This window comes from Vicugna pacos, chromosome 5 (genome assembly GCF_048564905.1).
Source record: "Vicugna pacos chromosome 5, VicPac4, whole genome shotgun sequence".
Lineage (NCBI taxonomy): Eukaryota > Metazoa > Chordata > Mammalia > Artiodactyla > Camelidae > Vicugna > Vicugna pacos.
The window spans coordinates 65,405,211-65,423,124 of NC_132991.1; the positions used below are offsets into that span (position 1 = coordinate 65,405,211).

Below are 17,914 nucleotides of genomic sequence, written 5' to 3' on the forward strand. Positions count from 1 at the left end.
AGTTGTGACAAGATGAAAGTCTTTATATGTTTAATAAATTCCTTGTGTTTCTTTATTCCCTGCATTTTTTAGCAAAAATAGGAGTGAATTTCCTGAGGCAACTGTGCAAAAGTCTGATGCTCATCTCTTTTCCTGCTTCAGGATTGCAGGTCCTAGTGTAAAGAAACAGCCCAAGACTGGCAGAGTGGCAGAGCTGCAAAATGGGGAAGTCTGGTCAAAACTGGGTACCAGGAGAAAAAGTAGAAAATGAAGGCAGGTGGGCTGGCTTTGCCCTTCACCTGCCAGTGAAGCTTTACTGCTGCCTGGAGAAGCCTCCTGACGGTGAGGTACACGTAAACCCAGCTGACAGCATATGCGGATAACCACCTCCCCAGTGGTACCCGTACTGCTAGTCTGTGGAGCAAACTCTGGTAGCAAGAGCTTAGAAGATACATATATCCATTAATGATGAACACTTCAGTTTCCAGTGTTTGGTTCATATGAGGTAAAATATCAAATCAATGGAGTGATAAGAATCCTTTACACAGTGTGAAAATAATACAAATATTTATCAAGTGTATACTAAGCATGCATATGGGCACAAAGATAATTTTAAAAACTTCACTGGTCAACATCAGTAGGAATCAATATTTTCAAGACTGCATGCGTACAGCCAAAGGGCATTCCACAGTGACAGGAGGCACATCAGGGGTTTCCAGGGAACACAGGAAAAGGCAAAGAGGGAGGAAACTTCTAGGGGTGGTGGATGTTCATTATCTTAATTGTGCTGATATTATCACGGATATTTTATATATATATAACATCTGTTAAGACTTACCAAATTATACACTTTAAATACATGCAGTCTATTGTTTGTCAATTATACTTCAATGAAGCAATTTTTTTAAATATGGGGGAAAAAGTCACGAAGTGTATTCCAAAAAGGCTGTACTAGTTTACATCCCACCAGCAGCATATGCAAGCTCCCGCTTCATTAGTTTTGTCAGCACTATAATTCTTAAAGGAAAAAACAAAAACACAATGCTAATTTAGAGAGGCAATCTCTCTCATGTGCTTGAATGTGCATGTCTCTTTGATTACAAGACTGAAATTTGTTCATGTTGATCAGCTCTTTGCTCTTTTCTCTTTTTAACATGTGTTTCTTATCAGTTTATAGCAGCTCTTAATTTAGATATGTGTTGCAAATACATCATCGATTTCTTTCCCTAGGCTAGATGTTTATATTCGTGTATACTTGATGTAATTATAATGTAAATAGACATTTTAAAGTTCAAGAATCGGAAAAAAAACCTTAACAATGCTCAAAACACAAACACAAAAAGCTCAGACAGAATTAGACATAAAAAAAATCAGCATCTTTTATAATCACTTAATTTCTTTCACAAGGTGGCTGCCAGTAGCACAAGGCTACATCACAAGCAAGCCATATACGAAAACGTATCAACCTTACACCTTTCACGTTCACTCTTTTGGTAAAATGGTCAATTTCAAACATCTTTTTTAAAATGAAGATTGTATTAAGATATAAAATATTTTATGACTTAAGCAAGAGTTGGCAGAATTTGGATTTATAAACTCCCACTTCTTGCTTATTGATCCTCTCTGAGTGAGAAATGAGTCCATGAAATCGAACTGGGGTTGAGTGTTTTTTGTTTTCAGGGTCAAGTGAATAAACACCAGAAAAAGAGAATATTTACATATTCTCCTGAAGTGAAGAGTAAATCTTTATATTAATAATATTATTACTTAAACTGTTTTTCTTCACTCTGTACCTTGAGTCCATAAGTTTTTAGACTACACAGCAGTGAAGAATGCTAATACTAATAAAACCAGTAAAAGATGAATGCCTTTTTATCTGCTACACCAATTGGTACAAATTTAAGAAAACTACTTCCCCAAAAGGTAGTTAGAAGTATTTGTGAATTTGTCCAGTCCTTTAAAAATGTCATAATTAGCCATGAGAAGAAACAGAAACACATTTAACATTTAAAGAATGAATTTCAGTTTCTTTAATAACAGAATATTTTCAACTCTTATTCTGAAGCTTGTATCATTTGGTCAAGTTAGATGGCAAAATTAGATGATGTCTAATCTGGAACAAAAGTCCAGATTTCCTGAGACCCATGCTGAAGAGCAGTAGAGGATGAAATGTGGAAATCAATGATGTGGCTGAGACTCCAGAAAAATCAAATTCTTAGAAGCTTTACTTCCTCATCCATAAAATGAGGGACGTGGATTAAATGATTGGTGTATTTCCTTTCAGCTCTAACCTTTTCTAAATGCAGGCAGGATAAGTTGATAAAACTTGTGACAGATGTAGTCATATTTCTGGAGATTTTTTTTATTGCTGACCTGGGGTTTCTTAACTACTTTTCTTGCAAGTCCATGTCAGCTCAGGTTCAAACTCTAGCCCTGACCTATCTATGGAGCCTTGGCAAATAATTTATCCTCTTATTAAAGATAAGGAAATAAGGGCCCCAAGAGAATCATAATAGCAGCTACACCTCAAAAAGCTGTGACAATGAAAAGAGGGAATGCATCTGAATACTTGGCGGTGCCTGGCACAGAGTAGATGCCCAGTAAACGGCATGCCTGCATATTTGAGGTATCATAGTCCATCCGGGCTGGTATTAACAGAATACCATACATTGTGTGGCTTAAAAACAACAGAAATTTATTTCTCACAACTAATTGTGAGAGAGGCCCGGGTCCAAGAACAAGGCTCTTGGAGGATTTGGTGCTTGGTAAGGACCCCTTTCCTGGTTCAAAAATGGTCATCTTCCAAGAGACAAGGGAGCTCTCTGGGGCCTTTTTCATAAGGGCACGAATCCAATTCATGAGGACTCCACCCTCATGACCTAGTCACCTCCCAAATACCACTGCACTGGGGGTTAGTTTTCAATATATGAATTCAGGGACAGGGATGGGGAGAGGGAGGTATAAACATTCAGTCTTTTCCATGGGAGTAAATAATACCAACTCACATGACACTCAAGGTTTCACAAGTGAAACATGCTGTATCCCCAGCGGGTTAATACCAGGTAGACAGACATACCACAAACTTGAACAAATATTTCCATAGAAGAGTGGACAACATAACTGAAAATAGCCCTCGGGTCTGACTCATAAAACAGTTCAGCTATATATTTACTCTAAAAAGACTTCATGAAAAGGTGGGAGGGGAAAGGGGAAGAAAGAGAAAGGAAGGACTTCAACAACGGCCAGGACTGTGGTGTGAGCACCCCGCAGCCAACTGATCGCACTAGATTCGGGTTCCCCGCCATCTCTGTATTATCTCGTTTCTCTTAGTACAGCCCACAAACCACTTCCACCTAGAATGCTTGTTACAACTGCAGGTGCCCAACTTTCACCCATTTTTGACACGCTATCTCATTAATTCTTATACCTTCTACAATTTGAGAACCTACTCCAATTGCTTTGTGGCCAGTGTTTGAAAATGTGGCCAATGCCCGAGTCCTTGAACAGCTTATAGCCAGAGTATAAATGTGCAGATACCAAACCTAAGGACTGCCCACATCAACTTATCTGCAGCCCATCACAACTAAGAAACCAGTTCTTAATGCATCAAAGCTAATGAGAAAAAGTAAAACCTACAGCTCATGAATTTGTTGAGTATCTGGGACACTGAAAGGAATACATATGATTGAAAAATGACACTTTTGGAATTTTCTCAGCATATTCTAAAATGCCAGTAACAACATTTATTTCATTCCTAAAATTAACTTTAACTGTGAACTGAAATAACACTTTTTGTTATAGTGAGCAGTCAGAAAAATTCCATCAACAACTGAATTATAGTCTTTCTTAAAAGTTATTTTTACACATTTATGTCTCCTAACATTAAAAGGTTGCTTTTGACTTTAGCAGGTGCTTTGCAGATTTACATCAGCAGTAGAAAGTGCTTCCGTTGAATAGATTTTAGTCTTCAAAAATGTGGCTGCATCCTTCATCTCTAGTTTTTCCACCTCCCAGTTATTGACCTTACCAAAGAAAGAGGAAAATAATCAGTTTGCAAGCAGATGATGACATGTAAGAGCTAGTTTCGAGATGCAAGTATATGAAAGTGACATCCAGCCAACTGCTTATAATGACACACATTTTAAAAGCTTAGTAAGACTGTGCTAGGACTGAAGAAAGCTCTCATTGTGGGAATTATAAAAACATTTAAGGTCCATCCTCTAAAGAGTGCAAAAATTCCTTTCTTTGGATACCCTACCTTAGACTATACATAATAGCCAATATGGGGGGAAAGGGGTTATAGAATAGCTCATTAAGAGACATGGGCCATCTTAACCTCCGTAATCCAGGCGTGATTCATTTTTGGATACTGAAGTACCATAATCAAAATTCGATCTACATTTCACATTATATGCAGGACCAAATGAGTTGCATTTAGATCAGTCCCAAAATTAACGTAAATATAAATATATCAGTAAGGTTCTTGCTCCACACAGTGACATCTGGAGAGGCTATTCAAGAAAAGCTGTGATGCTCAGAATCAAACGAAGCATAGAAGGGAAGAGGAAGAACCATTCTCTTACAACCGTCCAGCTTTTTCTGGTGACAGACATCCTACAACAGCCTCACACTGGCCCATGAAAACAAGGCTTTAATTAACATCTTTTCTTCTCTTGTTCAAGATGATCTAGATATTGGATAGGTTTTGACTGTCTTAAATTAAATAAGAAAACATATATTTACATTTTTCCTCTTGACAGAAAGGATTAGAGTTGACCAAATGCAGCATTTATGAAGCCCCTAGTAAATGAGAATAATCTGCTGGGTAGGAGCCAAATCACGTACCAGGAGTGTTCTTTTTCAAAGAAAACAAAAACTAAAACACTTATTCCAATACTGCTGCAATCCTTTTAGTCCTGGTGACCAACTTCAACCACAACACTCCTGGCAGAATGGACATCAGTAACTGAAGACTATTTCATTTGCATTTTTTTCTTACCAAGATCACATGAAAACCCATTACTTTCAAATGCCGCATTTTCATAGCAAGGAATCCTCTGGGGTGGGTTGAACCCAAACAGTAAGTAGATTTAGGAACACATAGTACAGCTACTCTGAAAACAAAAATACAAAATATGAGACTAGTTACTAACGAGATGACCACTTACTATCTTGCTGCATTCCTGATCTTCGGAAATTTCCAAGTTGAGCTCTCCACTGACCACACTCCTCACCGTTCCCTACTGTGTTACCCTTCACTTCCTTATCACTTGGCCTGTATAGATACCCCAGCACACAGAGGCTACTTTAGGAACCAGAAGCTTATAATAATGCTTTCTACGAACAGCTATCCCTTAACCATCTTTAAGGACGGCTACGTTATTGATGAGGAAAATTTTCAGAGCTGAAAGCACCCATTTTAAGGCCTTCCTGTGCAGTGCTAACCGCTCATCTAAATATGATTCCTGCTACCAGAAGCACTGCTGTAGACGACACCACACAGTAAATGCTCTTCTTAGACACACTGTCTCCCAGAGAGAGAGGCATTTAAAAGCCAGAATGGGGAGACCAAATACAGAGAAGAAAACTAAGACAGGCAAGACTGTTGAAAAGATAAAATCTAGATGTGTAACAAAAATGTGGAAGGTATAATTTGTTTTTTCGTTGCTCTTGGTCTTCTGGAAAGATTAAGTTCACTGGGGGAAAAACAGACATTTGTATCCTTCCTGCCTTCTGTTACACTCTGGCTCTTATCTGAGATAAAGAGAAATTTTGTATCTTTAAAGGAAAGCTCTGATTCCTCATTTCTTCTTTGTACTTTAGGCTGAGAGTTCCTATATTATATTATTATGCCAGAACAGGTGAATACTTGAAAAGGAAAAAATGATCTTTAAACGAGATCAGAGAGAAATCCTTTTTTTGAGAGGAGAAGGGTAATATGCGTAGGGAAGAGAGTAGTTTAAAAAGAGGGCCAAGGAACAAGCTAGATGGATCCAGAAAGGAGCAGGAGTTAGAACCATATGTGAATGGAGAGGGATGGGCAGGTAAGAGTCTGAATCCCGACAGGTCTTTTTTCCATACCTCTCTCTACCATATTTATGTGCATGTCCTACAAAGCAGTAGGGGATGTAAGTCACTGGGGGCCAGGATCCATGGCTGACTCGTCTTTCTGTGCTGCACAGGCCCGAGCAGAGCCTTTCCACAGAGACTGACTGAACACAGGCTGTGTGCAACATGACCTATTCCGTCTGCCTAAAAGGCAGAACACCCTCAGGGTGCAGCACTGTATGTCTCCCAGAGACACCTTCTTGTAGTGTGTGAGTCAAGGAAACTGTTTCTAATTAACTTCGATATGGTTTGACCCATATGCAATACAGCTTAATTAAAAACAACTAAAGTTTCTGTATCTTTAGAAAGGTTTGGTGGTAGAGCAGGATATTTACCAGATATTTGATTTTGGTAGAAGCCTTAATTCTTTGCGATCACTACAGCGTTATCTTGTCAAAAGTTTACACTGCACTGTTGGTTTCAATTATGTCAACATTGTTTTACTGAACTGTTTAGTTTTAAAACCTAATTTTTAAAAACAGCCTGTTTCATTAAATGGCCAACTCCAATCCACTGTCTTCAACCACAGTGCCCACATTTATACCTACAGAGTAGATTAAAGGATGAGAAGTCTCATGGTGCATTACAAGTCCCATATAAATATAAGGTCTTAGTATTGTTACTGCAATTTAGTATAAAGTCTTTGAGAATTAAAATTTAAATCTGGAAAGCTCAGCAAATGAGTATATGTAAATAACCTCTGAATATCTGTAGCAGAAGTTACCACATCCGCGTCAGAAAATGGAAGCACTTGGCTCCTGTTAGTATCCATTCTGATTTCGAAATCTGAAAGAAAAGAATTGATATTAATTTTTCAAATATTGCTCAGAGTGATATTTTGTTTCAAAATACTGGGAAGACCAGTAATGATAATGGCAGCAGCTAAGATACACTTCGAGCTTACTCACCACGCGCCAGATACTAGTCTGGATTTTGTGTGTAGAACTAGTCTGGATTTTGTGTGTAGAAGCTCGCTTGTGCATCACAGGAGCCCTGTGAGGTGGGTACCATTATTACTGCCATTTTACAGACAAGGAAACAGAGGCTGGTAAGTGCCCAAAGCACAGCGCTGGTAAGTAGTAGACAGAAAATCCAACCTCAGGCAGTCCAGCTCCAGAGCCAGAGCTGCGCTGCGCTTAACTGCCGCACGGAACTCCTGCTCTTTTGTCGGAAAAAAAAGAAAATAAAAGAGAAGAAAATCATATAAAGTCCCATACCAATATAATAATTATGTGGCAACTGCACACTTTTTGAGAAGTATCCTTCTCCCAGAAGGCTACTGAGCGCCTCCCCAGCCTTTGCATTTGGCTGTAACGGCGTGAGTGGCGGCTTTGGCAGCGCTAAGTGGATGTCCTTGTGATACGGAGCGTCGTCAAGTTTTAGACAAGTGGCCAAGATATGAAGCTTGTGAACATTCCTCTCCACATCACCTCAAAAAGAAGAGAAAGAAAATACATAGTTAAGAAAAAAGTTAATGTATTTTAAGAAAATGTATTAATGTACCTATAATACTGATCATCTGCTTCTTGTCAGGAGGGATCTCTCCGGGTCTCCCTAGTTCCCACAGTGTGTGGATCAATGCCCTGTATGTGATAATGTTTTCAGGTTTAAAGTCTCTTTAGCCTAAACTCTTCATTGAACAGACGAGGAAATGCCCAGGAATGTTAAAACACCTCATGATTAAGTAAAGGCAAATCTGGGACTAGAATCCAGGTCTCCTGGGTTCAGGGCTGTTTCTTCCATATTAGATTGCTTGAAAAAATCAGCACATGGTGTTCCTTCATCCCTGTTCAACTTTGAAATTTCATACATTGCTTTTAAAAGAATTTAAACTACTATGTTCCCAGACACAGCATCAAATTGTGTATGTCTAGCCTGATATTGCTTTTCCTTGTTTAATATTAAAGACTGAAAGTCAACAATTAATTTGGCTCCAAGAGTAAATAAATTCACTACTTTGGTACGTATTTAGCTTCTTGATCTAATGAGCTATGCCCTCATTATAGGCCGTGAATAAAAAGTGTTTATAGCTGCAAAAGTTGACTTAACTTGGCTTCAGATGTGACATGTAAGGATTAGAAGCACAAACGCCTCTGATCAAGGCATAAAGAACAGCTCGGACATTCGGCCTTTGTGCAGGCGCATAAAGTGTAAACAGAAGGAACAGTGATGATGTGTTTCTTATTCTTGCCTCCTATGTGCAGGATCTGTCACTGACTTAAAGGTGGCTCCTTACGTTTGCTGGTTTGAAGCATTGCCCTGACTTCACCGTTATTGGCCCTTTCATCAGTAGCAGCCGCTCCACACGTTTTAGCTAACACTGCTGCAACTAAGACCCCACTCAGAATCACCAGGCGGCCTGCTGGTTCTGCCTTATTTCAGTCACCGCGGCACGATGATGTCCTACCTGAGGTCAGCAGCTCATTGATGATGTCCTTCTGGAGAAGCTGATTAACAGGGGCCAGAGGGAAACGGTTCATCAAGCAAAATGAACACACAGCATTTAATAGGTTTTCAGAAGAGATGTGGTGAAGACTACCAGTCAGAGCATTAGTCATAACGTCTAGGAACCTGCAGGGGAAGCCAGGAAAGTCAGCTTTCAAATATGTATAGAAGACAAGGTCATGGCCGAGCTATTGAGGTGTCACAGAACCAAATGGCTTTAAGGGGCTAACACAATCAGGCTTGCATTAAGTATTTACACATCTTTCAGGTCAGGTGGCTATCTCATAACAAATATATATATGCAACCAACATTAACTACTGCTGTGTGTCTACCACAGGGCAAATGTTTCTAGGCTTTAACTCATTTAAGTCCTGAACTCTATGGGACAGGTATCATTATTATCCTCATAATAAACATGAGTCAACAGCCTGAGCAAGGCTGAGTAACTTGTCTGAGGATGCACCGCCAGGAAGTAGCAGAGACAACACTGGAAACCAAGCTGCCAGGGTCAGAGCCTTTTAACTATTGTGCTAGATTTTTATCATGAGTAAGACTATAAGGCTTGGACACCACTGCAGTTTTGTGACCAGTTAAAATTCTCTAGCTATCAATACTGAGTTAAAAGAATTGTAAGTCTAATCCTACCACCCAGAGCTCATGTTATGCAGTATGACAAAGCCGTGAAGCACAGAGCAAGAGAGGAGAGATCAAAGTCAGGCAAGGTCACTTGCGCAGGGGGCCACTGCTAATATAGGGCACAGATACACTTTGAACCCACATCTGTGTGACTCTGAGGGCATAAGCTATATACCATTATATAGGGAAAAATGAAGTAGTTGCAAAGTACTGTGATAGTGTGCAGGAAAGCAAGTAGGTAGGGTAGCTCTGGGGATAAGGGAGAATGTCAATAAGTGGAAAAGATGGCAAAGGGAAGGTCACTTGAAACTAGCAAGGAAATGGAGCCCTGAAAGCATATGCTATTCACGCTGCAGTGACTCGTGAGGCTGAGGCACAGGCAGGGACTCACAGCAGGGTCAGTACGCCCCGCAATAAGCTCTTAGTAACTATAAGCCCTAAAAGGAAATGTTTGAGATCAACTGGGCAGTCCCGTGGGGAGCGAGATAGGCTCGGGAAGGCGAAGCAGGGCTGCCAGAGTGACAGCAGGCTGGGGAGAATGTAATGGGTCCCAGAGACAACAGCGACGCTTATTAAGGGATAACTGACGGGATCCAGAGCACCTGCCGAAGGGCGGGGCTGCAGCCCAGGTGGTACTCACCCCTCCAGTCTTCTCTCATCCTGCTTCTTACGTTGGACCTCGTGCTGCAGCAACACCAAAACACGTCGCTCCTGCACATGCTCTGCTGGCTCTTTCCTCCCTCACTTGAACACGGAGTCCCTTCTACTAAGAATGCTCTTCCCTGCTATCTTCCCATGGCTTATACCTCCCCAGCCTCCTTTTAAGATCTGCTCAGGTACCCTCTCCTCCAGGCAGGATGCTCGGCAAGCACCCTGACCCGCCACTTCGCCAGGCTAGGATGCTCGCACGTCCCTCCTTTAGTCTCGTGCATTCTGTATACAACACTATCACTTCAGTTTTCACGCTATACCTAATTGCCAGTTATGACATGTTATGTGCATTTCTGGTTTTTAATGAACCCTAACAATGTAGACAGGAAGGAAAGATGTTCTGGGTAGAGAGCAGAGATACAAAAGAGCATGGCATGTTTGAAGAAGCGTTGTATTTAATAGCAGAAATGCATGGCTGTGGCTAAACATGAAAAGAAGAGACAGCAGCACTTTGGGACCAAATGAGTAGTTAGGGTCAAAACTAAACTATAAATTCAGGGGTTGAAGATATAAGCTGGGAGAGCTTGAAATGAAAACGTCTGTGCTGAATTAACAAGAATATCATTTAAAAAAAAAAACAAAGAAACAAGCAAGATGAAAAACAGCAAAGATAAAATAAAAGATTCTATTTAACTTCATAAATAAGGAATATTATGTTTTGCTTCTTGAAATGGATGATGGCCATGGATGGGTTCATTTGTAATAATTCACTGAGCTTATGATGACCTATAACCTGTCCTCTAAGTGTGAGGCGTGGCAATAAAAAAGTTAAAAAAAACAAACAGAACAAGTACATACTCGTGGGCCTGGCATGTGTCCAAGTGATTGAGAGAAGAATACACATTAAGAATGGAGACAAGGCTTTTCACATTTAGGAAGCCAGGTTCATCTGCTGCTTTCTTCATAAACAAGTCCATCAAACCAACAGGCCGAAAACCTAAGTTTTCAAATAAAATCAGGAGAAAAAGAACCTAAAAAAAATAAAGAATTGAGGGAAAACTTCTAAAGGATTACAGTATGCTAAGGGGAATTTTTTTAAATCTCAGAAAATGTAAACAGCAATAGAACTGTCCTGATTGACCAAATATCCCCTTAAAAGAAACGATTGTCTTTTCTTCACAAAATCCGTTCCAATTATTCTTGAATCAGGGTAATCTCTTTTCCTAAACTGAGAACCAGAGCACACAATGGTTTCCTTATTTCCATTTCATTTAAAAGAAATCCTCTCCTACATGCTTTTCATATAAAAGACCTGAAAATTACCTTTAAATATACCTTTTCTGAAGTTTTTCAAAATAACCAAGTCAATTTTGAACTGCTCCCCCTTCTAAACCTAGACACTTCCTAGATTCTAATAGATAACTCAAAATTTTCTATGTTCAAACTTAATTCCTATTAATGAGAATGGAGCTGAAGTACTATGATTAACATAAATGTTCCAGTTCACCTCTCATTTCCCTCTTAGTCCTTCTCACAATAAGCACTTCTCACAATTAGGAACTCCCTTTCCAAAATCAACTTCCATAGTAAACTCAATATTCACCCTTTCCTCCCTTCCAAAGTTGACTAAACCAGGGATTTGACCTGGCTGCCACTACTTCACCACCAAAAGAAGTTTTTTACCAGCTGCTTCATTTAGATGTTTTATTATTAACACAGCCCCTGAATTTAAAGGTTCTGACTGTGGAAGAAACAAGCAAACATTTCACAAATAGAAAACACATACAATCATTAACTAGTGACATTTTATTCTTCAAAAAGCATAAGCCTGTCACATCACCTGTCTTTATTATTCTAACAAAGGAAAAGTGGAAAGACAGAAACAGCCCTGAGTCTCCAACTGAAGTACCATATAATCTTTTGAAAAAAACAAACAGAAAAGCAAACTTTGGATGATATAATTTTTGTTTCATATAGAAGGATGTCAAGACACCGAACAGTATATTAACAGGTAACCCCCAGATAGAAATAATAAGGAGCTAATTTTTCAAGTCAGTTTAGCATTAGAATATTTTGGAATCTTAACTGCTTTAAACTGATAGAGAAATACTTCAAATGCTAAAGAAATTAATATGTGTCTTTAAAGTTTCTGAGACTTATTCTAAACTATTAACATACGTACTTGTTTCAACTTCCAGATGTCAAAAGTTGTAGCCACGTAATCTGCTATTCCCTTAAAAAGATCCATATTATGATATCGGAGGTCTCTGCAAGACTGCAATATGTTGATTAAGATTTTTAAAGGACATCCATGGATATTACCTTTAAGAATGAGTTAGATAAACAAAAATTAATGGCTCTGACTGTAAGATCCAAGATATTCTATATGCAACACTTTTGTTTCTTTAAAAAAAAGTATCACTATATTTTGTAAAAAAAACGAAAACAAAACAAAACTATAGGCAAAAATAAAACTTCGCTCTAACCATATCATCAGATATTTTTCATATAACTGCAAAGTTTTTAAAACAAACAAAACAATAAAGTCCAAAACAGTAGGCCAGATGCTACACATCACATAAGAAAAATTGCCCTTACTTGTGACCATCGCACTGCATTCATTCAGAAGGATAACAGAACGGTAATTCATGGCAGCCAGTACCTCAAACATGTGCTGGCTATTCAAAACAGAAAATTGGTCTAATTGCTTCAAGGCTTTCATCTAAAGAAAAACAAACTTAAATTTAGTTTATCACTTGTAGCAAAGTAGACTAAACTTTTATTTTTAAATTAAAAAAGATTAAGTCTGAGCAAAGTCAGACAACTAGATACATAGATAAATATATGTAAACACTCATATATACAGATAAATATAAATCTACTTCTGTTATTTCAGTTCAGCAAAGTTAAAGCCAAAAGCACAACAACACCCTTCTAAAAAACTGACTTTAGGAGGTGATAGCAAGTCACAAGAAATTTTTTTTTTCAAATTTCACCCAACAGAGAAAATTCAGAAGGTGTTTACCTCCAATTTCCTTTTAAGACCAATCGGTGCATCTTTTCCAATACATTTCATTACAGTTTGTAAAGTGAAGACATGTTCTATTTTCCAGACTTGCTGATCAACTAGCATCCTGTCATTGAACAGAATAAATACCACAGTCCTAAGATCTTAAAACCAGAAGAGAAATCTTAAAAGTCATTTGGTCCAGCTCCGACTTCTAGACAAGGAATATGAAGCCCAAAGAAAAGATCTGCCTGCCCAAGAGAGTCTAAATAGTGAGTGAGAGCTCCAGGACCAGCCTCATATTGTTTCCTCTCACACTATTCTGCTATCTTTATGCATGAACAAATATTGGGAGATTAAACCAGGATATCTCAATGCATAGTCAAGGAAAGAGAGAATTAAAAATTATTCTCACCAACCTATGACATTAGATGCGTTGCATTAATTTCAACCTCCTTTTCTAGCTGGGCCAGTGTCATGTGACCTCCACATAGTGCTCAAATAACCATTACGAATTGAGTACGTAACAATTCTTCCCCAGCGCACATCAGTACTATGCTTTAAGATAACTTTAGATTTCAATGCTACCCGCACCTTTTTTATGTTGGATCCTGAAAGAAGCATTATTTCCAGCTTTACCTGATGCAGAGTCAGGATTTTAAGTTTAATATGGTATTAAAGACTATAACTACCAATAAAGTCTTCCCCCACCCCCACCGCCACCCAAAAAAGAGAAGCTTGACTTTCATCTTGGTTTTTTATTCGCGATAAGAGAAACAGAGAAAGCATAAGAGAGTTCTCACCGCAACCCTGCTCGAAGGACATCCACATTCTTGCATGGCTCCATTGCCTCTAAAATAGTTGACAAAATTGAAAGACATTTCTCATCACATTCATTGATACGCTCCTGTTGAAATATAATTACAAAAAACACTATAGATGATGAGCTGATAGTAGACTATCTCACCCAAGCAAAACTAATGAACCGATGCTTTTAAGTAAAGGATTAAGTATCAAACCAATAATTTCAGTCAGTCCACAGTAAACAGCATCTTTGGAAAATAAGATGTCATATGTAAAAAAATCTTCCAAATAATTAATACACATTCTTTTATGCATCAACACCTTTTTTACATTCCCATTATCACTGAAAATCCATTTGACATTGATTATATTCCTCTGCTTCTTAAATAACTCTTTATCAAACATTATTTTTACCCTTTCTTAAGACCCAAGGCCACCACAGCGACAAGAAGTCCAGTAATATAAGACCTATAGGGCAATTTTCCCATTCGTAAAGAATCTTAAACATCAGTGCCCTTACAATTTCCCTATATCCTTTCCTGGGTATCAAAGTGCAGCCTCAGTTGTGAACTTTCTGATTCACATCTGCTGTCACATTTTACCACCACTATCTGGGCCTCAAGAGGAGCCCCAGGCTCCGTAGATCCTTCCTTCAAATCCCCTGACTTGGGTACTAATTCAGGCTCCAGGAGCGGCGGTGGGCCTCTCTTAGAAAGTGACTAGTAACAATACACCTTCCTTAGCACTCTACTATTTAATCACAACTAGTCTATACACTCAAGAGTGCTTGTGACTGTATCTGAGGAAACGCAGGCTGAAAGATGTATGCTCTTTTGCTAAAATTACATGACTATTAAGTCACAAAGTCTCAAGTCAGAACCAGATTAAAAAACGGATACTACTGGAAGGAAAAAAGGTCTCATTCCCATGAGAGGGTTTCCACTAACAATTTAGAGCATTATGTCAAAATCTGCTGTAAAAGAAAAGACCACTTGGCCAAGGGTTTGAAATCTGCTGTAAAAGAAAAGACCACTTGGCCAAGGGTTTGAAGGGCAAATTCCCTGATGATATATTATCCTTTCAACCACAGCTAAAATGTCTTTGCAACATTTCAACAGGTTAGTGAGGTGAGATACAACTATATATTCTGATTCCAAATATTCACTGTTTATACCTCACCAATGCAGATGCTATGATGTGAACACCTGTCCAAAATTCATTTAGAGCATCACTGACCAGGTAGAGTGACTTACTGTAATCACTTTTAAATAACTATATAGGAAACACAGTCTACCAAAAAAATGGATATACTGCAGTTCAAACACACACACAAAATACAAATTAGTTCCTGGCTGAGAATATATGGAAATTACAATAATGAAAAGTTGAGGTTAAAAACTCTCATATATCTATGAACTCAATTCTTGAATTCTATAGTAGGGTAGGATATATGTCAGATCATCCTCAGGAAATTCTTGTCTTTTAAAAAATTATTTCATTATGATCACTGAGTTCAGAAGTCTGAAGAGTCCACTCTTAAAAGGTAAATGACTTTTTTAATATATTTTTCTTTAGCCAAGTCTGGTGTCATTTCGGTGACATCAAAAAGGACATTGATTCTTTGTTTGAAACTAAAAGTGGCTCCCCTATCCAATTTCATTCTCTTTCCAATCCATTTCCCACTCACACAGTGATCTAAATATAAATTTGAGTATGTCGATCTTTGCCTAAAATATTTCAATGGATCCCCATTGTCCATAGGATAAACCCAAACTCCTCAGCCAGGAATAAAAGGTTCTTTATAATTTGCCCCCCTTTGTTTCAGTCTTATGCCTATAACATAGTAAATGTGTGACTCGTTAAATGAAGGTTATTTTTGTAATTACCTACAAAATAGCTGTCTTCCCTTCAAGATTATAAGGACAGGAAGATGTCTTCTCTATCGCTACATCCCTGGTGACAAGTGTAGTAATGTTTATTGCATGAATAAAGGAATCCACTAGCTGTGTGACTTTAGCCAAGTGACTTAACATCACTAGATCTGTTTCCTCATCTGCAAAACTGAGATAACATCAACCTTACAGGGTTATTGTGAAGACTGGTCAAGACTATACAGGTAAATGGTGTAGTTACTCAATAAACATTAGACCCCTTTTCACTCTTTTTCAAGTACCCAATCTTTCCTTGTATATCTTGAATCTCTCCTCATTTTAGCTTATTCGCTATTTTTGAACTCTGGAGAAGAAAAATGGGGCAAGCGTTCATAAAGTTCTATAGCAGAAGGAAGATCTAGCTAACTTAGGGTCTCTAAATCATACACTACCTATGTAGAAATAAAAATAAGTAAACTACCATTTCACTGATAAGTCTCTTTCAAGGAGGCTACATGACCTTTTCCCATCATTCTTTCAAGATACACTAAACCAAATAAAAGTATATTTAAGTCTCCTTTTGACTTTACCTGGACCACCCTCAGCAAAGTCTGTATGAGTAGGGTGTTCTGAGGAATTCCAAGCTTCACCATAGCATGAAGACTGAACAGCAGGCTGTTACAGTGTATGATCTTGGCTTCTCTCATACTGTGTTCGCACAGCTGGCTAAACGCAGGGTGGTTAAACATCAGTTGCTTTTCAAAGTGCTTTTGGTCATCAGACATCCTTTTAGCAATTACCCACATTGCTGAGAAATAGTTACTACTAGGAAATGTAGGTGCTTCAGAAAATAGATCTAATACATCACTCAGGGAATTACACTTCTCAGACAGTTTTCTACAGCTGACAGGGGTTGGTTTTGTTCGCTTGGTGACTTCTTCATTGGAGGCCTCATGATGAAAGTTTATTTTCTTCAATCCATTATCAGAGACAAGGAAGTGTTTTGAGTCAAAGGACAGTCTTCTAGGACAAAGTAGTCTGTCAATTGTAAGCGCTGTTAAAATTCTTATGCCCTTTGTTTGAAAGCCATCATCTCCTGATTTACAAATTAGGGCATTCTGAAAGAGACATCTAATAGAGGATTGTATTGTATTATCAAAGTTATTTAAGAAGTTTCTTGCGTTCCAGTTTGAATAAACAATTTGTGGTCTGCAAAATCCCGAAGGATACAGCCTCACAGTTCTGCCCGTTGGAACTAAAGTTCTGAATTGCCTGAGGTTCTGTAAAAAGGAACCTGCTCTGTTATTCATTTTGCCAGCAGCTGAAACACTTTCTAATGGCTTTAAAGTTGTCAAGATGACAAACACGTCGCTTCTATTCATGAAAGAAAACACATGCCGTTGTTTTCCTGTAGGGGAAGGGGTTATGAAAAAATAAAAATTTGAGTAAACTTTCTACTTAAATATATGAAATGTATTTAACAGAGACTTAAGTGGGAACAGAGAGAGACATTAAGATCTACGTTAAGAAAGTAAAACTATTTTACCAATATAGTCTTCCTCCACTTCTACCACAATGTGTATACACGTCTTAAAGGAGCAACGTTACTTTGAAAGCCGTCGTTGTGTAAACAAGGGTTTTTTTTGTTGTTGTTGTTGTTGTTAAAAAATGACGCGGGTTTCTGATGGGAAAGTTTTCCTACAAAGCTTCCTCTGCAGTAAGGGATTTTATGTTATTATTGCCTTGGAGATGTCTTCAATGAAAATTAAGGGTTTAACGTTGATGGATACTTTTTTAACACGAGGATTTAACAACGGCCGAACGAGGACTATTAAGAGTAAGTACTTGGACAAGTAGAACGGCTCAGGAGAGGAAGCAGCAAATTAAAGTGACGCTTGCACGCGGCCCGCGCTAAACAGACAGACACAAGCAGCCAGTCTTTACCAGGTCTCAGAACCGGTGTCAGGAGTCCGTCCTTTCGGAGCTGGGCCCCCAAGTATTAACCCACCTCCCTAAACTTACTTTCTAGGAAACTCCTGAGACCCTTCTCCGAAAGGAAAGAAGCCTGAAGAGTTTTGCCTATGTTCGTCGTCCACTCACCTTAGATCAAAACCCCCAGTTACATGCAGGCGCAGCCATGATAGTTTCCCCGAGAGCTGAGCGTATCGCGAGATTTTACGGATCCTTCCTAGGTCAAAAAGTGTACGTTCGCGGCAATTGCAGGCGGCTTTCTTAGAGTGAAGAAAGCCTACCGAAAAGAACGACTCGTTTTTCCTAGCTACAGGAATAGGAGTAAAGGTGATCACGCAGCTTTTAGTGGCAATGTATAATCATATACCCCAGTACCTAACCCCTCCAACTGGGCGACAGACTCCGCGCTCAGCTTTAGAGTGCGCCTGCGCCGCGTCCTCA

At 38.8% G+C, this 17,914-nt stretch overlaps 1 protein-coding gene across 2 annotated transcripts; it reads right to left on the bottom strand.

The window, feature by feature from the left end:
* Positions 1 to 3,697: 3,697 nt before the first annotated feature.
* On the bottom strand, positions 3,698 to 17,874 carry FASTKD2 (FAST kinase domains 2). 2 transcript variants are annotated; one of them, XM_006205221.4, is made up of 12 exons: positions 17,603 to 17,874; positions 16,093 to 16,910; positions 13,631 to 13,734; positions 12,846 to 12,954; positions 12,419 to 12,542; positions 12,003 to 12,142; positions 10,679 to 10,851; positions 8,495 to 8,658; positions 7,305 to 7,517; positions 6,786 to 6,873; positions 4,979 to 5,093; positions 3,698 to 4,001 (listed from the first exon to the last, which is right to left on the bottom strand). In XM_006205221.4, exons 2-12 carry the CDS (start codon positions 16,882 to 16,884, stop codon positions 3,882 to 3,884), a joined length of 2,142 nt encoding a protein of 713 aa, XP_006205283.2. In that variant the 5' UTR covers positions 16,885 to 16,910; positions 17,603 to 17,874; the 3' UTR covers positions 3,698 to 3,881. The 2 variants fall into 2 exon arrangements, with proteins under 2 accessions (XP_006205283.2, XP_072817484.1); XM_072961383.1 differs by lacking the exons at positions 12,846 to 12,954; positions 16,093 to 16,910; positions 17,603 to 17,874.
* Positions 17,875 to 17,914: the final 40 nt, after the last annotated feature.

Bases quoted from the DNA above. Each gene is read 5' to 3' on its own strand.
- FASTKD2 (XM_006205221.4), bottom strand. From the start codon at position 16,884: ATGAATAGAAGCGACGTGTTTGTCATCTTGACAACTTTAAAGCCATTA. The intron at 7,518-8,494 runs GTAGGACATCAT...CTTCTTTTTGAG, and splicing joins CAATGAGCTGCTGACCTCAG to GTGATGTGGAGAGGAATGTT. The intron at 4,002-4,978 runs GTAAGAAAAAAA...TTCTTTGGTAAG, and splicing joins TGGGTTTTCATGTGATCTTG to GTCAATAACTGGGAGGTGGA.